Below are 15,354 nucleotides of genomic sequence, written 5' to 3'. Positions count from 1 at the left end.
ATATTCTCTGTATTTTCCCTCCTCAGCTGTTTCCTTGTGCTACTGTGGCTAACTTTTCCCATGTTTCACTCTCTCATGATTTCAGTCTTCACCAGAAACTGATTGTTACCAAAACAATGCTAAATCTGATTGATTTACGAACAGTGTCCACAAAAAATTTGTCCACTGAAAACTCCAATCACCAAGCAAGACACAGTTCCCTAACTTCCCTCAGCATAGCAATGACCTAAATATGTTACTTCTGAATGAAACCTGGGTGTTCTCAAAGACTGGAATTGCAAGCTGCAATTATTGTTTGCTAAGAAGTCCCACTCTCTGTTTCAAGCTAGATACAATGTCATTTGATGGAGCTTTTGAACTGCAGTTAAAATTTGCAATATTTAGGATTTGAAAGAGATACTCACTGGGAATTGCAGTAGAACTGGCACCTGGAAGCAGAAAAATACAATTTATTTAATTATAATTTGAAAACCATTGACAGCTATTAAAGGTCAGCTATTACACTGCTAAACTGTGGAGTCCTCACATCACACGGCAGGTTCAGCATTTACCTCGGCCCACTAATCCAGAGAGGAAGTTAAACATTCTTGCTGCAAAAGTACGGTCAAATAAGGCTTGCATAAGGTTGGGGTGACTAGATTCCTGGACTACGTGACCACTTTGGAGATAAATGAATTTGCAACCTCATTCTATCCCTTCCCACCCATGGGGAATTTTGTAGATATGTCTGCACACAGCATGTTCTACAAGGATGCACATAGTTCACTAGATATTGCTTTCAAACAGAGTCAGTCAAAGTTAACCACTTGGAACTGGCGAGAGGGAATGAAACAGTGCACGAGTCCACTTGACTGGTGAAATTCCTGTTCTGTACCGACCCAGAAAATAACTGACTGATTGATGATCTAAATGCATCCAATTGCTGCAGAAGGAAAAGTTGTAGCTGTGTTTCACATTAATTATAATCAAGGAGCTCCTGAAATACAAACGATGAAGCTTGACAGAGCCTTTTTACTGCAGTCACAGTTACGCTTTTAGAATAGGAAGGATATATTCACCTGGAGTTGTAGTAGAAGCCGTACCTTAAAGCAAAAAGAAAGAAGTTCAGTTAATTATAATTTGAAAATTATTATCTGTTTATATATGTCAATCATCACCCGGCCATAATGTGGTAGAGTCTTCTCTCTCCACAAGGGCTTCAATTGTCACCCACTGCACCAGAAAACAGGAGTGTGTGCAAGTCATTCTCAATCCCAAGGAATTGTACGGTAAGGAGTGTTCAAGACAGTGGTTACTAGAATATTGGACAATTCAGAAGTGAGCATTTATACCAAAAGAAAGAAGGTGGCAGAGTGAATGATCACCTCTGAAGACATTAAATCAGCTGACGGTCCAGCTTTTCTCTTCAGACTTGTTCTGAAATCAATAATCACCATTGCCCCATTCAGTATTACAGTTACTGACTGAAGATGGATAATAAGAACTAATTATAATAAATGCATTTCCTGATGGTACTCATCTGCTGTCTATATAAGCAGAATATACATGCAGAAATATATTTGGTATCAGAATGCATTACATCAACTTGCATATCAGAGCGCAATGTGTTACACAATCTCTGATGTGCTGTTCAGTTTCCCGAACCCATCTTGTCCAATGTTGGCTACTGACAAGAACAATATCCCCTCAACTCCAGAACTGATCCTGACCCCTTCACACATGCTTTGTACAATCACTCCTCAATAAACCTCCAGCTTTCATTATTATCACTGGATCATCAGTACCAGAATTGTTGTATAAAAGAATGTAGACTTTGTTTTGCTTTCTGCCGAATTTAGAACTCGTGTTCTAACGTTATGAAAATTTCAGAAATTTGCCTTTGTTCCTCACAGGAAAATTTTGTTGCTGAGTTCTGACCAGCTGGCCTTCAAATGACTCGCACATGTGAGATGTGGATGAACCCAATAACAGCTCCTCCATATCTTCTCTCCTCAGCTGCTTCCTCATGCTGCTATGCCTAGCCTTTTCCCCTGTCTGTCAGTTTCTCATGACTTCAGTCTTCCCTTGAAACTGATCGTTAGTATATGATTGCAGAATCTGATGGTTTTGCAATCACTGTTCGTCAAAAATTTGTGCACCGAAACTCCACAAACCAAAGAAGACAAAGTTCCCTTACTGTCCTTAGCATAGCAATGACCTAACAATATTACTTCTGAATGAAAATCAGACATCCTCAAAGACTAGCATTTAGAAGCAGCAATTATTTTTTGCTAAGAAGACCAACTGTGTGTGTCAGGTTTATTAAAGTCAAGAATCTCTTCAAATCAGACGTGATGTTGTTCGATGGAACTTCTGAACTGTAGTTAAAGTTTGCAAGATTTAGTATGGGAAGGATATACTCACTGAGAGCTGCAGTAGAACTAGCACCTAAAAACAGAAAGAAACAATTTATTTAATTTTAATTTGAAAACCATCGACAGTTATTTACAATGAACTATTACACTGCTAAACTGTAGAGTCCTCCTATCACACAGAAGATTAGCATTCATCTCAGGGGCCACAAATCCAGAGTGGAGGTTATACAATTTTGCTGCAAAAACACGGGCAAATAAGGTTTGTTCAAGGTTGGGCTGACTAGATTCTTGTACTTTGGAGTTAAATGACTTTGCATCTCCATTCTGTCACATCCCACCCACGGAGAATTTTGTCAATATGTCTGCATAAAGCATGTTCTACAAGGTTATATATAGGTCGCTAATATTTCTTTCAAACAGCAGTCAGTGAATGTTAACCACATGGAACTGGTGATATGGAAAGGAAAGCATCGGGGCCCACTTGATTCGTGAAATTACTGTGCCGTACTGACCCGGAAAATGAAGGAGTAGTAGATGATCTAAATGTATCTAACTTTTGCAGCAGGAACAGTTGTAGCTGTGTTTCACATTAATTACAATCACAAAGCTCTTAAAATACAAACAATGAGGCTTGACAGAGCCTTTTTACTGCAGTCAAAGTTACACTTTTAGTATAGGAAGGATATACTCACCTGGAGATGTAGTAGAAGCAGTACCTTAAAGCAAAAAAAAAAAAAATTCTAGTAATTATAATTTGAAAATTATTGAGCGTTTATATTTGTCAATCATCCCCTGGCCAATAAGTGGAAGAGCCTTCTCTTCTACAAGGAACTCAACTGACCCCAGAGAACCACAAAACTGGTGTGGGTATCAGGCACTCTGAATCCAAAAGAAGGGTATGATAAGGAGTGTTCAAGAAGGACTGATTAGTTTTTTGGACAATATGGAAGTGAGAATAGATAGCTATAGTAAGAGTGTCTGAGAGTCACTGATCGGCTCTGAAGATATTAAAGCAGCTGACATCCAGCTTTTCTTTTCAGGCTTATGTTCTGAAATCTATAACCATCGTTGCCCCATTCTGATTTGCAGCTACTGACTGAAGATGCCAAGTAAGAATTACATTCAGACCTCTTGATAGTTTGTTATGCTCCTTCTCTGCTTCATTTCCTGCAAGAGTGCAAACTGCCTTCAGTTGCTAAGTGCTTGTGTATACATGCTTTTGCATTTTGACTGAATTAAGAATTTGTTTCTTCCAACGATATAAAAGCTTCCCATACTCTCACAGGGAACTCTGTAGAAATGTCTAGCTACAGAATGTTGCACTTGGCTGCTTATTGTGTTGATCATTAGTCACCCTTGTTTGGGGAAGATTAAATTTGCATCTTTTTGATCCGGTCTTCATAATTGTCCAATTGTTGCTGCGGTCTTCATTATTAGAAGTATGAGCTATGGAGATGAGCAGACAACACCATTACTCCCTTTAAAGACGAGTCAGTTTTATTTGGGACCAGTGGACAATAGCTGAGCCGGTGTTCATGAAAGACCATTGATAACATCTAAGACCATACAACTCTTATTTTGATGTTAGCTCAATGAGTTTCCTCTCAGTGCTATTTCTAACAGTTTGTTGATGGATGACATTGAGTACTTCATCTGTTCAATTCCTACTGAATACAGTTTTGAGAGTGGTAAGTCTTGGTGTCCTGAATTAACAGCCCTCTTTAGTATTACAATGCTTAATTGTAATACTATAGGGGTCTGTTAGGTCAAGGCACCAAATATTAATTGTTATCTGTTCCTCTCTCAGGGACTTCTGTAGATATGTCTGTATAATGCACGTTGCACCTGGTAGCACATCGGTCCAGTGAGGTTCTTTTGAAGCAGCAGTCCATCTCAGTTGACCACTTGGACCTGGCGATAGCTGAAGGCAACAGCATGAGATGCCACTAGACAATTGTGATTCCTGTACTAGACTGATGTAGATAATGAAGGACAGGTAAAATAGATGCTTTAAATGCATCTATTTGCTTCAAAGGAAATGTCTTACGATCGTATTGTTGTTACGTTGTAACTGCATTTCAGGTTTATTAACGTTAAGCAGCTCTTCAAACCAGACATGGTGTTGCTTGATGGAGCTTTTGTACTGTCGTCAAAATTTGCACTGTTTAGAATGGGAAGGATATACTCACTGGAAGCTGTAGTGGAACTTGCACCTAAAAGCAGAAAGAAAATAATTCATTTAATTCTACTTTGAAAGTATTGACAGATTAAAGATCAACCATCACCCTGCCAGGTTGTGGAGGAGTCCTCACATCACACAACAGGCTCAACGGTCAGCTCAGGTGCCACAAATCCGGAGTAGAGGTTATGCATTCTTGCTGCGAAAGCACTGTCAAATAAGGAGTATTAAAGGTTGGTGTGATTATATTTTTGAACTACGTGACCACTTTGGAATTTAAATGTGTTAGGAATTGCATTCTATCCCATCCCTCACACAGGGAATTTTCAAAATATATCCATATTTAGCATATTTTACAAGGTAGCACATAGGTTACTCAATGTTGCTTTTAAAAAGCAGTCAATCTAAATTAAACACTTGGAACTTGAGATACGGGAATGGAACAGCAGGGGAGTCCACTGACCCACTGCAATTCCTCGACCGGACTGACGCAGAGATTGATGTTCTGAATGTGTCTAATTGTTTCAGAAGGAAAAATTGTTGCTGTGTTTCAATCTAACTTCAATCAAGGAGCTCTTAAAACATAGATGATGAGGTTTAGTGGAGCATTTTTACTGCCGTCGAAGTTGATACCATTAGAATAGGAAGGATATACTCACCTGGAGTTGTTGTAGGTGTGGTACCTAAAAGTAGAAGCAAAAAAATTCAGTTAATTATAATTTGAAAAGTACTGAGAGTTTAGATAAGTCAATCATCACCCAGCTGATATGAAAACTTCTCTTCCCACATGGGCATCATGAGTCATTTGAGGCACCACAAAACTGGTGTAAGGCATTGTCAGTTGAAAAGGACTGTAAAATACGGTGTTTGCAAGACTGGGGCTACTCGAATTTTTGGACAATATGGATTTGGCCTGGATAGCTATGGTAAGAAGGTAGGAGAGTGAATGTTTGGCTCTGAACACATTAAATCAGATGACTGTTCAACCCTTCTTTCAAGGTTTATGTTCTAAAATCAGTGATCACCAATGCCCCATTTGTGTCTTGCAGCTACTGACTGATTATGGGAAATAAGAATTACATTAATACTCCATACACATTCTGGAGGTACTCATCTGCTGTCTAAGTTGAGCACAGTAGACATGCAACAATATTTTGTGTCTGAATGCATGACGTCAACTTGCACATGAGACCCCAATGTGTTACAGAATCACTGATGTGCTGCTCACTTCCCTTTACCCCTCGTGTTCCATGATGGCTGATGTGAAGAGCTGTTTCCCCTCAGCTCCAGAACTGGTCCTGATCCTTTCACAAATGCCGTCGTCCACCCTGTCCTCAGTAAAGCTCCAGCTTTCCGTATTACCAGCGGATTATCAGAATCAGAATTGTTATTGTCATCCAAATTCCTGTCCATGTTTGCTATATCTCCTTCTAACAATATCTCCTCCTTTATTCACACATCATCTCTCCATCAGTACTTCAATGTGCCTCATCAGCCATTATTTGTGACAAGTACAATCTGCACTCCTTTGCCTTCAATAGATGTGAAATGGTATCCACAAACCTGTCAGTGGCATGTGTAATGCACATGGGAAATAAATTTGGGCAGTTTAGGTCTGAAAATGGATCAGCTGTCGATGGCATTGGAGCAGGTAATAAAGGAGTCTTTTCTCTTGAAAAATTCTTTTCACATGGTTACAGTTTAATGTTATTTTGGGGGTCTTGTCATTGATCGCGGAGATACTAAACAGATTGATTGCTCTGAAAGTAGTTAACTCCTCCACTTTCAGACCTCCTGATACACATTCAGACGTTCCTTCTGTTTCCTTTATTTTCTACAAACTGCCTTCAATTTCTAAGCCCTTAAATATATTTGTTTTTACTTTTTGACTGAATTAACAACTCCTCTCTTCTAATGATATGAAAACTTCCCATTCTCTCACAGGGACTTCAGTAGAAATGTCTACATGAAGAATGTTGCACTTGGTAGCAGATTGGTCCACTGATGTTCATTCTAAGAAGCAGAAAATCTCAGATGACCACTTGGACCTGGTGATAGGTGAAGGGAACAACATGAGAGTCACTACACAATTGGGAGTCCCGTGCCAGACTGATACAGAAAATGAAGGACAAATTAAATCAGATGATTTCAATGCATCTCATTGTTTCTGAAGGAAATGTCTTATGACCATTTTGCTAATGTGTATCAAGTTTACTAAGGTCAAGCAGCAATTCACACAAGTCACGATGTTACCTGATGGAGTTTTTGTACTGTAGTCAAATTTTGAAGGACTGGTTGTTGAGCTGAATGTATCTGTTTGTTTCAGAAGGAAAAATTGTTGCTGCGTTTCAAGCTAATTATAATCATGGAGCTCATAAATCACAGACAATGAGGCTTCATAGAACCTTTATACTGTAGTGAAAGTTTGTGGCATTAGAATAGGAAGGATATACTCACCTGTAGTCATTGTAGAAGCAGTACCTAAAAGCAGAAACAAAGCAATTCACTTAAGTATATTTTGAAAATTATTAACAGTTTATATATGTAAATCGTCACTCGGACCTTCTGTGAAAGAGTCTTCTCTTCCCACATAGACATCATCAATCATTTGAGGCACCACTAAACTGGAGTGGGTGTAAGGCATTCTCAGTTCCAAAGAACTGTAAAAAAGGTCTGCTTCAGACAGGAGCGACTAGAGTTTTTGATAATGAGGAAGTGAGCTTAGGTAGCTATAGGTAGAGGGTGACGGAGTGAATGATCAGCTCTGAACACATTAAATCAGCTGATTGTCCAACCTTTCTTTGAAATCTTATGTTCTGAAATCAATGACCAGGATTAACCCATTTTGTTTTACAACCACGGACTGAAGATGGGAAATAAAAATTACATTAATGATAAATACATGTTCTGGTGGTACTCATCTGCTCTCTATGCCAAGCACAATATACATACAACAATATATCGTATCAGAATGCATTACATCTACTTGCATATGAGAATCCAAACTGTTTTGAAATCACTGAGGTGCTGCTCACTTCCCTTTACTTCCCCTGTCCCATGATGGTTGATGTCTAGAACTGTTTCCCCTCAGATACAAAACAGGTCTTGACCCTTCACAAATCCTGTCATCTTCCCTGGCTTCAATAAAGCTCCAGCTTTCATTATTGCCAGTGGATCATCAGAGTCAGAAGTGTCAATGTCATCCAAATTTTTGTGCACATTCTCTATATCTCCTTCTATCAATACCTCCTCCTCCTCTAATCAGATATCGTCTCTCCATGAATACTTCATTGGGTCTCATCAGCCATTACTGGTGACAAGTATAATCTGTGCTGCTTTGTCTTCAGAAATTGTGAAACGGTATTCACAAATCTGCCAGCGGCACATGTAATTGAAATGGGTAGCAATTTGTGCGCAGTTTAGGTCTCAAAATGAATCATTTGTCTGCAATATTGGAGCAGGTAGTAAAGGAGGTCGTTTCTCTAGAAAGATATATTTTTACATGGTTACAGTTCTGTGTTATTATGAGCGGCTCACAATTGATATTTGTTAAGTATTGAACTAAAGTTGAAGTTTAGGTGTTTATGCACACAATCTTGCTCCAGGTCTAGATTCTGTCCTTTCTCCTTGAGTGGCCCTATGAAGTCTCTAGCTGACCTCTTGTTTGTAATGTTTGCACTAAGTGTCTTAGGATTTTCATTAATCTCTTTCATCAATGATATTTTGTGGCCACATTCATACCTCTTGATAGCTTGTTATGCTCCTTCTCTGCTTCATTTCCTGCAAGAGTGCAAACTGCCTTCAGTTGCTAAGTGCTTGTGTATACTTGCTTTTGCTTTTTGACTGAATTAAGAACTTGTTTCTTCCAATGACATGAAAACTTCCCATACTCTCACAGGGAATTATGTAGATATGTCTAGCTGAAGAATGTTGCACTTGGCTGCTTATTGTGTTGCTCATTAGTCACCCTTGTCTGGGGAAGATTAAATTTGCATCTTTTTGATCCAGTCTTCATAAATGTCCAATTGTTGCTGCAGTCTTAATTACTAGAAGTATGAGCTATGGAGATGAGCAGACAACACCATTACTCCCTTTAAAGTCAAGTCAGTTTTATTTGAGACCAGTGGACAACAGCTGAGCCGGTTTTCATGAAAGATCGTTGATAACTTCTAAGACCGTAAAACTTTTATTTTGATGTTGACTCAATGTGTCTACTCTCAGTGTTAGTTCTAACAGTTTGTTGATGGATGACGTTGAGCACTTCATCTGTTCAATTCCTACTGAATACAGTTTTGAGAGTGTTAAGTCTTGGTGTCCTGAACTAACAGACCTCTTTGGTGTTACAATGTCTTCACATATTAATTGTTATCTGTCCCTCTCTCAGGGACTTCTGTAGGTACATCTACATAATACACATTGCACCTGGTAGCACATAGGTCCAGTGATGTTCGTATCAAGCAGCAGACTAATGTAGATAATGAAGGACAAATAAAATGAGATGATTTCAATGCATCTAATTGCTTTAGAAGGAAATGTCTCATGACTATATTGTCGTTTTGTTGTAACTACGTTGCAAGTTTATTACTCTCAAGCAGCCTTCAAACCAGACATGATGTTGTTTGATGGAGCTTTTGTACTGGAGTCAATGTTTGCAATATTTAGAATGGGAAGGATATACTCACTGGGAGCTGTAGTGGAACTTGCACCTAAAAGCAGAAAGAAAATAGATCATTACATTATAATTTGAAAAGTATTGACATTTTAAAGATCAACCATCACCCTGTGGAGGAGTCCTCACATCACACAACAGGCTCAACAGTCAGCTCTGGTACCACAAATCTGGAGTGGAGGTTGTGCATTCTTGCTTTGAAATCATTCTAATATAAGGAGTATTCAAGGTTGGTGTGACTACATTTTTGGACTAAGTGACTACTTTAGAATTTAAATCTGTTAGAATCTTCATTCTGTCGCATTGCTCATACGGGGTGTTTTGTAAGTATGCTTGCGGTTAGCATATTTTGCAAGATAGCACATAGGTTGCTCAATGTTGCTTTTAAACAGTAGTCAATCGAAGTTAACCACTTGGAACTTGAGATACGGGAATAGGACAGCATGGGAATCCACTGGACTTTTGCAGTTCCTTGGCCAGACTGACACAGAGAATGAAGGACTGGTTGAGGTTCTGAATGTATCTCATTGTTTCAGAAGGAAATATTGTTGCTGTGTTTCAAGCTAGCTTTAATCAATGAGCTCTTAAAAACATAGATGATGAGGATTCATGGAGCAGTTTTACAGTAGTCAAAGTTTATCCCATTAGAATAGGAAGAATATTCTCACCTGTAGTTGTTGCAGGTGTGGGACCTAAAATCAGAAACAGAGCAATTCAGTTAATTAAAATTTGAAAAGTAGTGACAGTTTACATATGTCAATCATCACCCAGCTGATATGATAGCTATGGTAAGAGGGCGGGAGAGTGAATGTTCGGTTCTGAACACATTAAATCAGCTGACTGTTCAACCCTTCTTCTTCCAAGGCTTATGTTCTGAAACCTATGATCACCATTGGCCCATTCGTGTTTTGCAGCTATTGACTGATTATGGGAAATAAGAATTACATTAATAATGAATACACATTCTGGAGGTACTCATCTGCTGTCTAAGTTGAGCACAGTAGACATGCAACAGTATTTTGTATCAGAATGCATGACATCAACTTGCACATGAGATACCAATGTGTTACAGAATCACTGATGTGCTGCTCACTTCCCTTTACCCCTCGTGTTCCATGATGGCTGATGTGAAGATCTGTTTCCCCTCAGCTCCAGAACTGGTCCTGACCCCTTCACAAATGCCGTCATCCACCCTGTCCTCAATAAAGCTCCAGCTTTCCATATTACCAGCGGATTATCAGAATCAGAATTGTCATTGTCATTCAAATTCTTGTCCACGTTTACTATATCTTTTTCAATCAATACTTCCTCCTCAATTCAGTCATAGTCTCTATGAATACTTCAATGTGCCTCATCAGCCATAATTTGTGACAAGTACAATCCGCACTCCTTTGCCTTCAATAGATGTGAAATGGTATCCGTAAAGCTGTCAGTGGTATGTGTGATGCACATGGGAAATAAGTTGTGGGCGGTTTGGGTCTCAAAATGGATCAGCTGTCTTTGGCATTGGAGCAGGTAATAAAGGAGGTCTTTTCTCTTGAAAGATTCTCTTTACATGGTTACATGGAAGTGAGCATAGAAAGCTACAGTAAGAGGGTGGCAGAGGGATTGATCAGCTCAGACCACATTAAATCAGCTAGAGGTCCACATTTTTTTCTAAAACTTATGTTCTGAGCTCTCTATAACTTGCATTTACCCATACTTACAATGTGATTGAGGGCAGGTGAATTGTATTCTGTAGTCTTGGCACATCTGATCACTTTGATCGTCGTTCTTACAGAAGAATCCACGAGCAACATTACACCTGTTTTTTGGCTTTGCTCCATTCATTTTTCAATCTTTTACCATCCTTTTACTACCTATATCAAAGTGTTTATAACACTTCTAAATGTTTGAATTTTGATTTTTAATTGATGGAAATGACTACCAGAGGAAAAAATATATTAGCTGAAGGTAAGGATGCTGGTAATGGAAATGGAAAGAAAAAAGGTGTTTTTGAACAGCCTAAACAGTCTCAACTTACTTTGAAGGCTATCTTGAAGCTCTTGGATGATAAATTCAATAAAAGATTTGCTATTTTGGAAGTATTGTTAAAGGAGATCATTGGTAGATTGGCAGTACTTAAGTTGGAGAGCGAAAAACAACAACAACAGATTTCCAAACTCGTTGAAGCTGGGAGACAGAGAGATCGCAGGCTCGATCTATTGGAAAAGAAATTAACTTCAACCACTCAAACTCTGGAACAGTATATAGTTAAGACTATTGACTTGGAGAGTCGTAGTCAGAGACAGAATTTGCGAATAATAGGACTTAGTGAAGACGTTGAGAGCGGTCACCTTACTAAATTGTTTTTCTCAATTTTTAACGGAGGTGTTGGGTTCCGATGTTTTTCCTTCTCCCCCTATACTCAATCACGCTCACTGGTCTTTAAGAGTTAAACCCCCTAAGGAGTTGAAACCCCAACCTGGGATACCCCGATTTCATTATGTGCATACTAAGGAGCAGTTGATTCGAATTGCTTATCGAAAAGGGGTTATTGTGCATGCAGATCTCAGGTTTCATCTGGTTGAAAACTACAGTCCTGAGGTAATGCAAGAAAGATCGCTTTTTAAAGCGGTGATGTCCGAATTATATCAAAGAAATTTCCAACCAGCTCTGCTATTTCCAGCTCACCTAAGGGTTGTCCTGCCTGATAAATTGCGTAAATGGTTTAAATCCATGGACGAAGCACATCAATTTCTTGAGGATCAAAGTCCGAGCTCAGATGTGTAATAAATTTACTGTTTCTTTATGTTTCTATTCATTTGACTTATAAACTGGTGATGTCCGAGCTCTATTAGTAGATATCTGGCATGCTCAACATCCCATCGACAAGGACTATTCATATTATTCTCATGTTCACAAATCTTACAGTAGAATAAACTATTTTTGGTTGACTCTGATTTAATTTCTCGTGTTACTAATACAAAATATCATAATATATTAATCTCTGACCATAACCCCTTGACAATGTCCCTAAATCTCTCCCTTCCGAAACGAATCTATTCCTGGCGTTTTAACCCTTCCCCTCTCACTGATAAGAGATCTATAGAAAACATCATCACCAGATTTCATAGAAATTAACGGTAATGGCAAGGTGTCAGATTCCACACTCTGGGAGACATTAAAAGTTGTAATTCGTGGGTATATAATTTCATATGAATCCGCTGCTAAGAGGGAGAGAGAAGGGCGATTATTAGAGGTTGCGAGTACGCTTCCAACCCTCGAAGCGACATACCAGGCTTCGAAATCCTCAGAAGATTATAATAAAATAATGAAGCTTAAATATGAGTACAATTGTATCTTGGGTAGTCAAATAAATAACCTCCTCTTAAAATTAAGACAAAAGCATTTTGAAATGGGGAACAAGCCTGGGGGGCTCCTGGTGCGGCAGCTTAGGGGTCCCCAAGCCTCAAGGTCAATCCAATCCACTGCATTAGATCAAGGGCAGGTACCCTGTTAACCAACCCCAAGGAGGTAAATGAATGTTTTAAAGAATTTTACAGTGAACTCTACACTTCTAAATGTGATGCCACTCAATCTGATGTGAATGACTTCTTTGACTCTCTTGTAATGCCGAAACATAGTGATGCTGCTAGGAAGGACTTAATTCTGACTTCACATTGGAAGAAATAACCTCTGCCTTTAAGTCATTTCTGTCCGGCAAGGCAGCTGGGCCGGATGGATTTGGCTGTGAATTTTATAAGGAATTTTGTGATATCCTCGCCCCATCTCTCCTCAGATAGATATCTTGCTCTAAGAGAGACAAAGCCTTGCCTAAAACATTGTACAAGGCTATCATTTCCCTCATTCTGAAGAAAGGTAAAGAGGAAACAGACCTGGCCAGCTATAGGCCCATTGCACTCCAGAACTTCGATAGAAAGGTAATCACTAAAATGCTGGCTAACCGGCTAAATAAGCATTTGTCACCTATCATTCATCCTGATCAGACAGGATTCACCCCGGGCAGGTTCTCTTTTCCAATGTCAGATGCCTCCTTAATACTATATATGCTGATCATGGGAAAGCTGGTGGGGCAGCAATCTATCCCTTGATGCACAGAAAGCTTTTGACCAAATTGAGTGACCTTACATGTTTGAGACACTGTACAGATTTGGGTTTATATGTGCTAAACATAGGTTGATACAATTTAAGGTAGTGCATAGGGCCCACATGCCTAAAGATAAACTAGCTCGTTTTTACTCTCATGTAAGTCCTGTTTGTGACAAATGGCCAGAAGATCCATTTTATTGAATTGTAAAGAGATCAATCCCCCTACTACATTTCAATGGTTTTCCCAAACTATATCTTGTTTAATTTGGAAAAAATCAGAAGTGTCACTTTTGATCCTTCGGTTAAATTTGAAGAGACTTGGAGGCCATTTATTCAACACTTTCATATGATGTAGCTTGACCTTTTCTGAATCCTTTTTATTAACCTAAAATATATGGACAGGGGAGTGGAGTTAACGACATTAATGATTGTATTCGATGTAATATAATAGCCCAGCTTTGTTTAGTTTTGTTTAGTTCAGGTGTTGGTTTAGTTCAGTTTAGTTTTATTTATTTTGATGTTTTTTTTTCTTGACTTTTTTTATTTTTCTTTTTATCACGTTTAATTATATTAAGAGTTTGGGAGGCCTAATATACCTGTATTATCTGTAGTTTTTACTTGCATATGTCAATTACAAATAATATAACCCCAATCTCTTTGTATTAGTATTGTTGCTATGTTTATGAATTTGAAAATTAATAAAAATTTTGAAAAAGAAAGAAAGATTTAGATTTGGCGAGTCATTTATATCCTGGGTAAAACAGCCCAATGTGTTCTATCATAGCCAATGGCGACAATTTCAACTACGTTTCCCCTACACCGTCAGTTCAGCAGGGTTACCTTCTCTCGCCGGCCCTTTTTGCCGTCACGGTAGAGCCCCTCACCCAAAAAATAAGAAGTCACCGAAATATTGTGGGTTTGAAAGTGGGAGGTATTGAAATACTTACTAGTTTGTATGCCGACAATGTGATACTCTACTTACAAAACTCAGAAAAGTCAGTCCCCCTTCTAGATTTAATCACTTCTTTTGGCAGACTATCGGGATACTCAATCAATTGGACAAAAAGTGACTTTGTGCCCCTTTCCGACGTCTACACGCCAGGTTTTTTGGAAAGTGTCCTGTTTAAAATAGTTAAAGATCACTTTACTTATCTTGGCTTGGCAATACCTAAAGATCCTAAAGTAATATTTAAATTAAACTTCGCGGAGTTTATCTCAAAACTTAACAGATCATAGGAAGTTGGAAAACCCTACCTCTGTCTGGGATTGGTGGTATAAATTCAATTAAAATGGTTTCCCTTCATCTTTGTCAAAATCTCCCCATTTTTCTTAAATCAGCCTTCTTTAAAGAGTTGGACTCCATAATTTTGTCTTATATCTGGAATTATAAGAATCACAGGATTTTGGAAATTCATTTGCAAAAGCTCAAGTCTGAAGGAGGGCTGGGATTACCTGTACTCAGACACTAGCACTGGGCTGTCAATGTTAAGGCTCTAATGTTGTGGCAACAGGGGCTCTGGATAACTTAGCCCCTGGGGCCCCCTTGTGGCTATGTATGGAGTCTAACTCTGTTGTCAACTCCTCCTTGCCAGCCATGCTGTTCTCTAAGTTAGAAAAGCCTGGGACTTCAAAAAGTCTAAGTTTTGCTTTGAAAAACTCCATCAGAATTCTAAATCAGATTAGGAGTGTTCTGAATCTACCAGCGACCTCTGTACAAAGACCTATCTGTTTCAATCACACCTTTCTACCCTCATGATCAGACAAAACCTACCATGCTTGGAGGGAGAAGGGTCCAGTTTCTATCGAAGACCTGTACATAGAGGGACGGTTTGCAACATTTAGTCTGCTGGAAGAGAAATTTGAGCTGCCTCATTCGCACTTTTCTCGTGACTTACAATTAGACCAATCCAAGATTTGTAATTTTGAAATCCTTCCAGGGAAGCATATAATTTTTGATATCTTAAAGAACTCTCCTGACTCCAGGCATCTCGTTTCTAAGTTTGTACCTTTGTTTGATGGTTGTACTATAGCCTCTACTGTGAAGATCAGGGAGGCCTGGA

General features: G+C 38.9%; 1 protein-coding gene across 1 annotated transcript in view; it reads right to left on the bottom strand.

Moving 5' to 3' along the window:
* LOC134337693 (uncharacterized) overlaps window positions 1–15,354 on the bottom strand; it is a 48,231-nt gene that overhangs the window by 4,853 nt on the left and 28,024 nt on the right. The window contains exons 11-19 of the mRNA XM_063032885.1: window positions 9,871–9,894; window positions 9,216–9,239; window positions 6,991–7,014; window positions 5,193–5,216; window positions 4,544–4,567; window positions 3,047–3,070; window positions 2,404–2,427; window positions 1,059–1,082; window positions 405–428 (exon numbers count right to left, since the gene is read on the bottom strand). Of these exons, the coding sequence (XP_062888955.1) occupies window positions 405–428; window positions 1,059–1,082; window positions 2,404–2,427; window positions 3,047–3,070; window positions 4,544–4,567; window positions 5,193–5,216; window positions 6,991–7,014; window positions 9,216–9,239; window positions 9,871–9,894 (216 nt within the window). The remainder of the gene's footprint in view (window positions 1–404; window positions 429–1,058; window positions 1,083–2,403; window positions 2,428–3,046; window positions 3,071–4,543; window positions 4,568–5,192; window positions 5,217–6,990; window positions 7,015–9,215; window positions 9,240–9,870; window positions 9,895–15,354) is intronic.

This window comes from Mobula hypostoma, chromosome 25 (genome assembly GCF_963921235.1).
Source record: "Mobula hypostoma chromosome 25, sMobHyp1.1, whole genome shotgun sequence".
In the NCBI taxonomy this organism is placed as follows: Eukaryota; Metazoa; Chordata; class Chondrichthyes; order Myliobatiformes; family Myliobatidae; genus Mobula; species Mobula hypostoma.
The sequence above is the reverse complement of the archived record's forward strand: the minus strand, read 5'-3'. Positions and strand labels throughout refer to the sequence as shown.